Source organism: Anabrus simplex, chromosome 5 (genome assembly GCF_040414725.1).
Source record: "Anabrus simplex isolate iqAnaSimp1 chromosome 5, ASM4041472v1, whole genome shotgun sequence".
Taxonomy (NCBI): domain Eukaryota; kingdom Metazoa; phylum Arthropoda; class Insecta; order Orthoptera; family Tettigoniidae; genus Anabrus; species Anabrus simplex.
In genome coordinates, this window is record NC_090269.1 from 179641668 (window position 1) to 179656291 (window position 14624).

At 39.5% G+C, this 14624-nt stretch overlaps 1 protein-coding gene across 11 annotated transcripts in view; it reads left to right on the plus strand.

Moving 5' to 3' along the window:
• Positions 1 to 14624, plus strand: part of tou (toutatis) — a 1002029-nt gene that overhangs the window by 422921 nt on the left and 564484 nt on the right. For all 11 annotated transcript variants that reach the window (XM_067147191.2, XM_067147194.2, XM_067147190.2 and 8 more), the window contains one exon: positions 3760 to 3804. In XM_067147191.2, the coding sequence (XP_067003292.2) occupies positions 3760 to 3804 (45 nt within the window). The remainder of the gene's footprint in view (positions 1 to 3759; positions 3805 to 14624) is intronic.

Sequence of the window (14624 nt, forward strand, 5' to 3'; positions counted from 1 at the left end):
CTTAAATCAAATCTAAACAAAGTGCCATACTCGAAATTAAAGCATATGCAATATGAGAAAGATAGTAATTCAATGAAATACAAATGCTCATTTTCAGATAGAGATTTTAAGCAAGTTAATATATTAGTGCACATTTAAACAGGGTCTAATTGTACTGTAAGTTTACCACAACCAAAAGTAATTAGCACTGCAAGACGTAAAATTGATACAAAAAATATGAAGGGCATTAAGTCACTTCACAAGTATTTTTCATTTTTTTTTTCATAAAGTCTAGAGCAACGGCGGCCACCAAAGCTATATATGATATTAAAACAATTACCAAGCTTTCACTAGAAACTGCTATGAAACTATTCGATGCGAAAATTGCGCCAATTGTCACATATGGACTGGACATTATATGGAGTAAATTGGGTCTGGCTGAGCTGAAGACAATTGAAGCAGTCAAGTCGCGCTTCCTGAAAGCTACACTGGGAATATCAAAATACACAAAATCAAGGCTTGCATATGAGCTTGCAAAGAAAAACCTTCTTTATCGAGGACCTCCGAATGAAGCGAGGGTTTCCATCCACAGATGCTTGGGAAAAATTAATGCAGGACAGAGTGAAGAAGAGGGAAGAAATCTGGCTCGATTTCTACTCAACGGAGGCGATAATGAATAGAACATGGACAAAGACCAATCAAGACATGCGACATTTCGTTAACTCGATGGCGGTCCATGGGTATCACCATAAACTTTGCAACACTGAGTACTTCCATGACCCCGACGAAACCTGTGTTTACAAGCTGTGCAATAAACATTGCAGTCGATATCACGTAATCACATGCAAAAACCGGGGATTATCTATTGTGAACTTTTGTAATAGTGAGAAGTGACAGTACATATGACAAACTTTGTTTATACAATGCACAATTTGTGTGCTGTATCTTTATTAATTATGATGATTAATAAAGTGTTTATTATTATGAAATAGCTCTATTTCTGTAAGCCTTGTTCTATGTCCATCACTGTCACCTCCCTGTAGCTTATTAATTTCCAATGCTTGGAATGGCTTATTCACTAATATATATATTTCGTGTGGCTATTTCTAGCCGAGTGCAGCCCTTTTAAGGCAGACCCTCCGATGAGGATGGGCGGCATCTGCCATGTGTAGGTAACTGCGCCCCAGGGGCTCTGAACTTTGGAGCGTGGGTTGGCGGCCACGGGGCCCTTAGCTGAGTCCTGGCATTGCTTCCACTTACTTGTGCCAGGCTCCTCACTTTCATCTCTCCTATCCGACCTCCCTTGATCAACTCGTGTTCTTTTCCGACCCCGACGCTATTAGGTTTGCGAGGGCTAGGGAGTCTTTCATTTTCACGCCCTTCGTGGCCCTTGTCTTTCTTTGATCGATAACTTCATTTTTCGAAGTATCGGATCCCTTCCAATTTTTCCTCTGATTAGTGTTAGAGGTTGGTTGCCTAAGTAGTTGTACTTCCTCTTAAAACAATAATCACCACCACCACCGTAGGTAACTGCGTGTTATTGTGGTGGAGGATAGTGTTGTGTGTGGTGTGTGAATTGCAGGGATGTTGGGGACAGCACAAACACCCAGCCCCCGGGCCATTGGAATTAACCAATGAAGGTTAAAATCACCTACCCGGCTGGGAATCGAACCCTGGACCCTCTGAACCGAAGGTTTTACGTATAAAATAGCTTCTACTGTAAAACAAGATAAATTGAATTTGGGACAACGTGGTTCTAGACCATCGATATGGCATTTTGAGGAATTTTTAGATCATTTTAAAATGTATGTTTTTAAAATTTATGCATGTATTCGTTCATGTCAGACGGATAAATGACCACAGGTAACAACATAAACATTTATACCGAAAGAATTTATGCCTGTGAGTCTTGTGTTTCCAAGATTTGTGCAGGAACACAATACATAACTATGATAATAATTGGCAGAAAGTATTTCCTGAAGTGTCTCACGCTCAAGCCTTCGCATTCACCCCTGCAGCCAGTCATTCAGCCCCGTGTATCTCAAGGCTAAGAAAATGGAAACGAGAAGGTATTAGAAACAACTGTTATATAACTTTCCGCTTCAGTATAGAATTATTCTCTGAAGTAGTTCTGTGCAAGGAAAATGCCAAAAGTGAAACCACCACAAAGTGTTTTTAATTCAGCTTGTGAATGAATTTGGAAAAAAGTGTTTATAACAGGTGGGCGTGTTTTATTTTGTGAATTGTGCGGTATTAAAGTGAGTGCAGAAAGGGAGTTTGTTGTACAACAGCAAATACGAGAAAAACATCTGAAAACCGTAACGAGTGCGAAGAACAACAAGCGTTCCCAGGTTCTTCGGGGATAAAACGCTACCAATACATCCAGCAAACTATCATGTCCATATTTATATACATTTCCAAGCAAATTAGGAGATAATTATTTTTGTAAAACAAGAACTGCGCAAGGAACTGAAGAGGGATATATTACTTAATCCTTTTACCCTCCAGTGTTACTTTTCCCTCGGACTCAGCGAGGGATCCCACCTCTACAGACTTAAGGGCAGTGTCCTGGTGCGTGAGACTTTGAGCCGTGGAGATACAACTGGAAAGGAGGACTAGTGCCTCGTCCAGGGGGGTCTGACCTTCATTTTATTGATCATTTTCAGTGATTTTTAGGTAATAAAAATCCGCCACGTATTGATTACATATACGGAAACTCCACGAGGTCCAGATAGCTGTCGTAGCTGTCAGTCAACTCAAGTCACCTGCCAACTCATCGCTCAACCAACGTTTCAAGAGAAATATCCTACTCTCTTCCCCAACCCATTAGCGAGAGCTCACCGGACTCTCTGGGTATAACCCCATCAGCGCAGCTCAACCCATCCCGTAGTAGACCTGGGACTTTCTTTTGAAATCTTGTTACACTGTCATTCTCGACTGAGGGCTCCGAAGACTACAGAACTCCACGTTTTAAGGGGGCTTAACAGCTAGGAGGAGAATTTTTGGAGAGGCAGAATGGCACTCTGTCCTCCTGAGATCATTTTTGCGGGGGCAGAAAACCCATTGCCTACCACCCCTTCCCAAAGTCGGCGCTACTGTCGCGGTCAATATTGTGTTTCCATTGCACAGCAAAATCGTATCCTTATTTGACTAGGACTTTCCGTTTCATACAATGCCAATAGAAAAGAAGTCCATATCCCTCCCTCCCTCCCTCCTTCCTTCTCTCTCTTTCTCTGTGTATGTATATAGTTACATTTCATGTTTTCCTTTATATTTATGCACAGGTTGTAGATTAAACAGTAGATGATAAGAGGCGTAACTGACTTGATGCTGGATAAAAAACAGTAGTACTAGATTGAATTTGGATCTTTGAGTTCACGTTTTGAAGTATTGTGTGTTATAGCGTATGTTACTCTTCATTTCAGCGGAGCAAGTTATTAGATGTTACCTTTATTGCAGAATTACTTTTTTTTTTTTCCAAGAATCGCAGGTTCCAGTGCATCTTGCCTACGCTTAGTTCTGTTGAAATAAAAATGACATGTATACTCATTAAACAGGTTGTTGGGTAGAATTCGCACAAAACGCTATTGATTACTATATAACGACACGTTGCTTTTAGCCTCAAATGAAGTACGAGTTACTAATTGTGTAAATGGGTGTTTTCTTGTGTTTTACATGCCATAGTGCTCATGCTAACGCTTAGCACCTGTGGGCAGTGAATGTTACTGTGAACTGCCCAAAGTAGTTTGTTATTGTGTGGGTTTCTCTCATATGTTGCAGCCTATTGGCCCAGGGGCGATTCATCAAGCGGGCCAGGATCTACCGGTAAGTTTCGTCAGTTTTATTACTAAAAGCAGGCAGTCTTAATAAATTTTACAAAATAACAAAACAAAAAGATACAACTACATAGTGGTGATTCATAGAAAACTAGTTTCATGATTTAGAAGGAAACCCGTCACCGGCAGTACATTTTAAAGTTACCATTGGATCAGAAATTGTAGATTTTGAATCCTGAAAAGTCACTTTGTAAAATGTAATTTTATTCTTCCAGTTAGGCTTGCAAGCAGTTTTAACAGTGTTTGGTGGATCAGCAGGGGTGAAAGAAGGTGCCGGGGTGAATGGGTCTAACTACTTGTCAAGAAAGAATTTAAACTGAAATGGATGGTTATATTTTCGAAAAGCAACAAGTTAACAAATTCTCACTTAGTGAGATAACAAGTACATAGCAAATTTAAAAACAAGACTTTAGAAAAATCTAAGACTTCAAATCCTTAACACACTTGAGCTACCAGCCCCTAGTTTTACAATCTTTGAGCTTCCAGATCAAACTTTACAGAGGAGCATAAATTTACAAAAGGGTAGAAATCCCCTAATACCTGGAGCACTTGCTCCCTAATTTACAATATCAAGCCTCCTAGAGGCACTTTTACAATACACGAAAAGAGCAGACACGCTCTCAGCTTTTCCAGCCTAGTCAAGGCAACACCAAAAATGTCTTACTCTTTCTGGCCTTTCATGGCCCAGCTTACAAATTGAAACAGGGGTATCTCGTACCCAACTTACAGGGCCTTCGAGTAAAAGAAATAACCGTTAAATAAATGGCCCAAACAAAAAAGGAAGGAGGCGGATACTTGCACTCCTCTACGTAGCTTCTTAAAACCTAAAAGGCACTAGGCCGATGAAACAGGGGCTATTCCCAAACTATGGAGGTGACCCGTATAAGAAAGAAATGTTAAAAAATTAAGGAAGGGAAGAAAATCAGTTACCAAAACGTAGTCACCTCAAACCAAAATGAAGGGGAGCTCAAGAGGGTAAATCACTCTCTATCCCCGAATTACAGTTACAGATTTTCACACAAACCGGCAGAAAATTACATGTTTAGAAGAGTAGGTTACATTGTAAAGGTTTCGGACCTTTCCCGCGGGTTAAACTGCTGAGCAAGCAATAAATAAAGATGTTAAACGGCCATTCCTTGCTGAAGACCTGCTGTCTGATGATAGAGGCGCTTCCCGCCTCCTGCTTCACGTATACACACTTAGTTAGATGTTGATCAAGTGGCCAAGAGACGTGAAAACCCGCAGTTTATAAACCCTCGGGGAAGTCCGAGGCCTTTCATGAATAAACAAGCCACACCCTCTCACTTTTATTGGTAGATGAAAAGTTACACACAAAATCGAAGAAGAAACCTATGATAGGCTGAAAATTAATTACAGAAATTCTGGATTGGCTGAAATCAAAACTGGCGGAAAGAAAAGGTCAATATTGCCAACCCACAAAAGAATGAACGAAATTTAGTAAAGAAAAAACTTATGAGTACAAAATTTCTTCCAAAAAGTTTCTTCAGTTCGCACTAGGGTGCATGATCATAGTTTTTTAGTAGAGACATCTATGAGAGAATGTCTACACTTCTTGAAGAACGGAAAACAAAACAAGTGGAAATTCACACAGTACTGGCAACTTGATAATCACAAAATTAAGGTAGTGACATCTTCTGAGCAAAAGTTTAAGGCGGTTTAGTTTTAAGTTCAGTGTTTCTCCTGTAGAGGAGGTTTTCTTGGCGCAAGATTTAAAAGTACGGCGTAGGGGTGTACCGCCCGGTACACACAGTATGGCAAGTTTCGGGATCAGTGTACTAATATTGTCAGTTGCAGTTCGCGAACTCTCAATCATATTTTTAGCTGTGAATTTTCGTGAATCTCAGAAATTTTATTCCTGTCACATGAAATCGTTAGAAGTGTAAATAGTATGTTACATTCTGCATATAAAAATAACATTTATTGTGCTAATGTAAGTGGTTCAAACTTATGTAAATTCCATTGCTTTTAACAGGGTTTGCATTATAACCACTAAAGTGAGAATACTCTGGTATAGACACGGCAGATGTCAACTGGCAAGTTTTAATTTCATTCCAGGATATTAGGCTGTGTTGAATTGCAAATAAGTGGTCATTTTGTCTACTATGCAATAGCCATTGTCAAGACAAAATAGGTACTCTGTTAAAATGTGATTCATAGAGTGACATAATATTCTCCTCCCCACCGTTTCCTTTCCACTTCAGAAAACCCCCATCGCTATATACAATTGTCTTACATATACATTTTCAAGTTCGTCACCTTGTATTTTAACTCTCAAATTATAAACTTCGGTTTAAAACTCTCTGAAAGCTTACCCCTTAACTATCTAATAGAAGTACTGATGTGGCCTCCTCTACCACGTATTTTATAATATGCAATATCTTCAAGGTTCTGTTGAAATTTGTTCCATTATATCCTGTTATTCCTTTCATCATTGTGCGTCTGCAAGCCTCTTTGAGTGACCTAATCGGCTGGGATTAAAAATCTCTCTCTCTCTCCCTCTTAAAACAATGACTGCGGGCCTAGCTACTCCTTGATCTCATATTTATAGCTAACGTTTCATCCTAATCAATAGTGAATGCGTTGTATAACGGCGATTTTAGGTTTTGTTTCATTGTTCCACTTACGCTTACGAGTCAGTCTCCATTAGCATCATCGGTACCGGGCGAGTTGGCAGTGCACTCAGGGGCACGCGGCTGTGAACTTGCACCCGGAGATCGTGGGTTCGAATCCCACTGTCGGCAGCCCTGAATATGGTTTTCCGTGGTTTCCCATTTTCACACCAGGCAAATGCTGCTGCTGTACCTTAATTAAGGCCACCGGCGCATCCTTCCAACTCCTAGGCCTTTCCTATCCCGTCGTCGCCATAAGATCTATCTGTGACTGTGCGGCGTTGTAGATATTTTTTAGTCTTCAGCCTTGTGTACGCACGTGCGGCAACGAGCTATGCTCAGAACCGACGCCTCTGTTTCATTGTTCTTAACTTGGTTTATTTATTTATTTATTTATTTATTTATTTATTTATTTATTTATTTACACGAACCAGTCAACAGTGTGGATTTGAGTGCAGAACAACTGTTGGATATTTTTTCTAGCGTAGAACTAAATTCCTCGTTCCAAGTCCTTTATTTAGTTCGCAACTGGGAAGCCACCTTTCTTAGTCTTGTCACTCATTGTCTCTGTTTATTTCGGTAACTATTTCTACATTTCCATAATATTCATTACGGGGACAATAAAAAAGTCAGCGATACACGAGATGTTATTACTGTACTTTGGCATTCTTAGGGAGTAAACGGTCGAAGTGGATACTTATCATAGTCCGTTGGTATATCTTACGTGATAGTCAGTCCTTCTACACCATCTTTGCTATTACAAGTTTTGTTGTAATTGTTAATTTTCGTATCCCCCACCACATAAACTTTACTTCAGTTTGTCATTAGCTTCACATAAGATCGCAGACCTTTTGAGAATCATTACTATCAGGTCGTCAGGTCATGGTAATCCAAATTATTTTTAGCATGCCTGAATTTAACCTGGCAATTTATAAAAGGGCAATTGTGGTGAGAAATTACAATATTGACATACACTTGGGCGTACACTGAATCAACAGAGTGCTTTCCTGTAGACTCTTATTGTAGGCCGATTTCCATCTTGTGGATCTTCGACTAGAGACCGGATTTTAAAGGGAAACATTTTCATCGGTAAAAGAACGAAGGAAAGTCACGGGGGGGGGGGGGATCTTTCAAAATGATTATGTTGCTCCCTCAAAATAGCGCTATTGTAATTGGAAACACGCCTCAGCACATTGGTGGATACACATGGCACACGCAGTCTTACATTTACGAAGTTGTACTTCCTATTAAAATAAAAATCACCACCGCAACTTAAGGAAAATGTTGTATTTGATCACATTCAACATTTCAGTATATTTGAAAGTCAGACTCTGCCTTTTTGAATGCAGAACCTCTTGATAAACAAAACATGATATCAGAATGTCATATAAAATCAACGGTGAATACGTTTTTATCCTGAACTCTAAATCAGCACACTTTATTAGTTTTTAATGTCTGGATTCTTTGATAAACTTTGCTTCAGTTTATTTTTAGCAGATCCATTCGACATATTAGAAGGCGGATGAGGCAACCTAATACTCGGCATAATATCATATAGGTAGCATCTGTTCTCCATGTTAGGGGCGGCTATCGACAGCGTCTGTACCCGAGGTTGGGGGTGGCTGAACAGAAACCAGAGAAGGCAACGAGAAACCACTCTGGTTATATTTTCCCCAGGATATCGTTATGGATAGAGTTAATCAGGCAGAGGCCCCTAGTACCGGGCAGCCCTTAAATGGGCAAGGCGTGCTAAGAATCTCCCGGTTCAATGAAGTGACATCTAACATGAGACTGGCAAGATGGAATGTGAGAAGTTTGTTCATGGCTGGCAAACTGGACAATACAATTTAAAAAAAAACGGGCGAGTTGGCCGTGCGGTTAGGAGCGCCTAGCTGTGAGCTCGCATCCGGAAGATAGTGGGTTCGAACCCCACTGTCGGCAGCTCTGAATATGGTTTTCCGTGGTTTCCCATTTTCACACCAGGCAAATGCCGGGAATGTATCTTAATTAAGGCCACGGTCGCTTCCTTCCCATTCCTAGGCCTTTCCTGTCCCACCGTCACCATAAGACCTATCTGTGTCGGTGCGACGTAAAGCAAAATAGCAACAAAAAAATGAAAGAAATGAAAAGGTTAAAGATTGATGTTCTTGGGGGTAAGTGAATTAAGATGGCCAGGCAGAGGTACATGCAAAAGAGATGATGGGAATTTGTATTACTCTGGCAGTTCTGACACTGATAAAAATCGCCATAATGGTGTAGCAATATTAGTGAAGTCAGAAATTGTGAAACATGTCACCAATTTCGTTCCAATATCAGATCGACTTATGCTCTTACAACTACATGGTCCACTCTATCCAGATCAACATAATACACGTATACGCTCCCACAGCAGATAAAAACTGTGATAATGGGGTGGAGAACTTTTACAAATACTTGCAAAACATCTTGAAAGCAACGAAAAGTGATAATGTTACAATAATAATAATGGGAGACTTCAATGCAAAGATCGAAAAAGGACAGTATGGAGATTTGTGGGAAATAGGTGACTTGGTGTATCCAATGATCGTGGAGACAGGTTGTATCAGTTCTGTGAAGAAAATGAAATGGTCCTCACTAATACATGGTACGAAATTCCAGACCGTATACTGTACACTTGGAATTCACCAGCTGATAATGAGCATGGCATTCTAAAAACGCAATCAGATTGATTATATCCTCAGCAGTAAGAGATACAGGAATTTTAATAAAAGGGTTAGTACATATCCAGGGGCTGATGTAGGTTCCGATCATAACCCTCTAGTCGTTGATGCACAAATGAGATTAAACGTGTTGCATAAAAACACACATTCAAGCAGAATAGGTGTGAGGAAAATAAAGAATTTTCAAATAAAACAACAACTTGTTCATGAACTCAATGAAGAACTATAGCAACTAGCATTTAACAGTCAAGAGGTAAAGAACCAATGGAAGGAAATATAAACCACTCTCCTGACAGTAAGCAAAAAACACCTTCAGCCATACAATAGAAATAAGAAGAAGAAACGGATGACAGAACACATATTGGATTTGATGAAAAAACGCAGGAGTGTTAATTCCAACAAGGATCAATATCAACGGATTAATAATCAAGTTATAAGAGAAATTAGAAAAGCCAAACAGGATTGGATGAATGAAAAATGTAAAACTATAGAGATTCTCACTGAAAAGCATGAAGCCTTTTATATGCATAAAGTCATCAAAGAAGTAACTGGGACCTTCAGGCGGAAGATGCCCCACTTTTTAGAAGATAACTTTGGGTAAACCTATCATAAATCATATTGACAGACTCAAAACTAGGGAAAAATACATTACAGACCTCTTTTTTTGATAACCGACCACAAGTACATGTTAATCATAAATACGCAGATGGGCCAATAATTTTGAAAACGTAAGTAACTCATTCCATAAATCAATTAAAAGACGGAAAACTTTGGGCCCTGATGAGATTTCATCTGATGTTATCAAACTTATCAATGATGAACAAATTAATAAGATAGTGGACCTCTTTAATAACATATATAAATCTGGAGAAATACCTAAGGATTGGCTGTTATCTACTTTCTTCCCCTGCCAAAACAATCAACTTCTAAAAAATGCAACGAATATCATCTTATAAGCTTAATGAATCATTTGTTGAAATCCTTCCTGAGAATTATACATGCCCGAATAAGAAAGAAATGTGACGACCAGATAGAATATACCCAGTTTGGATTTAGAAATGGTTATGGAGCTAGTGAGGCTCTAATTGGATTAACAACTCTTCTCCAGTAATGCTGGGACCAACAGAAAGGTGTATAGGCCTATTTGCCTGCTTCATAGATTATGAAAAAAGCATTTTATAGAATAAAACACAATGAGCTCATCAGAACACTCCAACAAACTGGAATTGGCAGTAACGATATAAGAATAATCGAAAACCCCTACTGGAATTTAAAAGCTGTGGTGAAGATTGATGGTGATACATCAGACTATATGGAAATTAGGCGAGGGGTTTGACAAGGCTGTGTTTTGTCCCCGTTATTATTCAACATCTATTCGGGAGCTGTATTTAAGGCAGTAACGGATACAGAAGTGGGAATCAAGGTCAACGGAGAATTAATACGCGCACTCAGATATGCAGATGACACAGTACTTCTTGCCAGTAGTTTTGAAAGCCTACAACTGTACTTGACAAGCTTAATGCAGTTGGAGAAGAAAATGGGTCTCACAATCAACACTAACAAGGGAACGGATTTCGGTGTAAAATTCTAATCTGGTTGAAATATAGTACACAATATTCCTACAAAGTTGTACAATGACATAGTGAAAACCGCATGGGCCACTTTCAATTTTCAACGCCAATATTTAACGCCGAAAACCTGCCGGGCGACGGCATTAGCGAGGAGGTGGGGAGAATCCCAGCAGCACGGGATGGCTCATGGCAACCGGGCCATTGTTTACAGCTGGACGTCCTGCTTTTCGCGAACAGTGGCCTAATTCTCATTATCATAGATTACATCGAAAATAGTTTCATAGACTGAATGAGACGCATATGATGGTAATTGAAATAAAGAAATGCACACGCTACACACAGTTTTAAAATCGATCATGCAGCTTTCCTGAAGCAATTTGCAATGGTGTGAGGGTGATTTCCTTCCCATGTAGCGCTGTCGCGCCTACTGAATGACAGATTTCTATTCCCCAGTGTCACAGTGCCTGACTGGCGACGAAAAATGTGCTTACGATCGGAAAAAAATAAAATAAAATGCTGGAAACCTTTATTGCCTCTTTAATACACACGGTCTGTAGCTTGCTAGTCGTATATGGAGGAAAATTAGTAAATAGTAGCCTCTCATGTTAAGATACTCGGAGTATTTATCTGTTTAAAAGGTGGCTTTCGTCATTTAGAAACGTCGTAAAACAAACCTGCAGTCATCCAGCCGGGATTTTAACAGTGGCTGCCTCGGCGAGAAGCTAGAGACGAAGGCACTCGTCTATCACGTTACGAACAAATCGCATACCTCCACATTGATAATATGTGGGTAGTGTTTCGAAGTCAGATTTGTTATAAATGTCACTCTATTTTCACATCCTACCCATAAGGTAGCTTTCATTGAACGATTGTGGTTCGAGTTATCTGGCAAGAAACAACTCCGATGTTTGCTTAAATGTCGAAGCAAGTATTGGAAGTGGTAAAAGATTGCCTTAAGCGGCTAGCTGTAGGGAGTTCAATAAGCGGTGTACCGTATAAAGAACCGTTCAGAGACCTGACCGATAGCGAGCTTATCTTATTTGGTTTCACGATAATTACTGCTATAGTGTAAATCATGGATATCTAACACACATTTAGTATTTATTCTATACAGTCGTTTCACTGGGTGAAATACGGAATACAGTACAAAAAAAAATCATGACTGCCATACCGGGCGATGGCAACGAGTAACCTAAGGCCGCTATTAGCCGAGGATTTAAGTACCGGGCGATCAGTGGCGCAACTTGTGAATAATTGCTCTTCACATCTGGGGAATAGTCACGAGAGAGAGAGAGAGAGAGAGAGAGATATGGTGTCCTGTGATGAACTTCTTCTCCTTTCTCTTCTATTAAAAATGAAAAGCCGAAGGGTTAGTAAAATGAGAAAACATACTATATCTGCTTCTCGACTGACTAGAGGATTATATTGTACATCGATTAACGATCTAACTGCGAGCTACAGTAAATTTTTCAGTTGTAATCGCATTTCGAAATCGTCATTTAGGCTACATAGAATAAGATATAACAGGAAACGACACAGGACTAAACAAGCGTTTCCCAGCAGAAGAATAACTGGTCCCCACACTGGAGTAAGTCATGCCATAGTCGTTACTTTGTTTCTCATAATAAATATTTTTACAATTATCCGTAATTTTGAAATATCTTGTTATTCGCATCCATCACTAATTATTTTAATCATTAGTAACTGACTAATTAACTCCTCTGATAAGGTTGAAGTCAGGAAGGGCACCCGGTCGTAAAAACTAACTGCGAATATTAATCTTACTTCGTACCCGACCCATACAGAAACGGGACAAGGGGTGTACATACATACATACATACATACATACATATATATTAGGTTATTGACGGTGTCATAGTTGTTGCGCGCTAACTAGTTCTTCCTAACGAAATATATTTAAAATAATTCTACCGGGCGAGTTGGCCGTGCGGTTAGGGGTGCGCAGCTGTGAGCTTGCATCCGGGAGGTAGTGGGTTCGAACCTCACTGTCGACAGCCCTGGAGATGGCTTTCCGTGATTTCCCATTTTTATACCTTAATTACCTTAATTAAGGCCACGGCCGCTTCCTTCTCACTCCTAAACTTTTCCTATTCCATCGTCGACATAAGACCTATCTGTGTCGGTGCGACGTAAAGCAAGTTGTAAAAATATATATCTGTATATAATTGTAAAAACATGAATGTTAGTTAATATAAAATTATTTCTGTAAAAAGATTTACTTTGCGATGAAAATTATTTTAGTAACTAGTAATACTAGTAACTAGTAGTAAATAAAGTAGGTAAAAACTAGCAAAAAACTAGCAACTTACGTTTATTGTACAACTTTAATTAATGCCAAGTATTCTCTCTTATAAAATATTGGAAAAAACTTGTGTTAATAATAGTTAAGATTTTTCTAAATAAAACTTCAGGTCCACAAAACATTATTTGCTCTTCAATTTACCCAATCCATCTGAGCTATAATTCACTAATACAGCAAGACAAAGAAACAGTGGTACAAATTTAAATGATACAGTTTTTTAAAATAAATATTACACAATTCTACATTGAATAGTACAAGTAGTATAAAAATTACCTAGAATATTATTCTCGCCCAGGGGTTTTTCTTCAAATTCTGGAATGAAGTTCTTTCAAATGCTCATCCAAGAATTCAGTTTTTCTACTTTACGTAAGTTTCAATGCTGGGATATCAAATGGCCGGTTTTCTTTCAACCTCAAAAATTAATTCTTCAGTATTCATTCGACTTCCTTTTTCTTTCCTTCTTTTTTTAACCTGCTTTACGTCGCACCGGCATAGATAGGCCTTATGGCAACGATGGGATAGGAAAAGGCTAGGCATGGGAAGGAAGCGACAGTGACCTTAAGATACAGCCCCAGCATTTGCCTGGTGTGAAAATGGGAAACCACGGAAATCCATCTTCAGGGCTGCTGACAGTGGGGTCGAATCCACTATCTCTCGAATGCAAGCTGACAGCTACATGATCCAAACCGCACAGCCACTTCGTCGATCAGTATTCGACTTTTGAATAGTTTTGTCATCTTCATTTGTTGTGCTAGTTTATTTGATGTTTCCCTGTTCATTAAGAGAACTATCACAATTGTGGTAATACACATGAACGACTAAAATATTCACTCTATCACCAACAAGCTAATGAAATATGTGGGTTGAGAGCACAAGCTCGAACGATGTTCCGTATGCGCGCGTAGGTACCTCGGGCGACTAGTTGGGCCACTAATCGCCCACGGTTAATAGGTTACATTTACTATAATGCCCTGTCATGCATTTGAGCAACTACGAGTCGCCAGAGCAGTTGCCGGCTCAAATGGCGGCCGGCGACTAGTTGCTCAGTTGTGCTACTAGTTGCCCGCGGCTATGTCCCATTTGATCCAATGGTTCGTGACTCGCCAGAGCAACTAGTTGCGCCACGAGTCGCCCACGGCCAATAGCAGCCTAATAACGGTCTTGAGAATTTTGTAGTATGAACATGTTTATCAAAGATTTTCAGAAAACTTAATATTCGATACGCAAAAGAGCAATAATAATTTTACGAAAGTCTCCGATGAGTTAGTGCGACGTTAAATGACTAGCTGGGCCGATGATCTAGATGTTAGGCCCCTTTAAACAACAGTCATCATCTTTAAACAAAAAGCAAATGAATAGCAAAGAAAAAAAAAAAGCATTACACCAAACAAAGTTACCAACACCTAACAAATTTCGCTTCACTTAAAACATAAATCAACACATCACCAAACAATAAAATAGTATTCCTGTTATTAACACTATGCCAGCATGCCCATTATTCCATCATGCATCCTTCACCAAAATATTGGAAGTTGACCAAAACTGGCACTGCTTACATCCAACAAACAATTCCTCTTGGTTCCCCG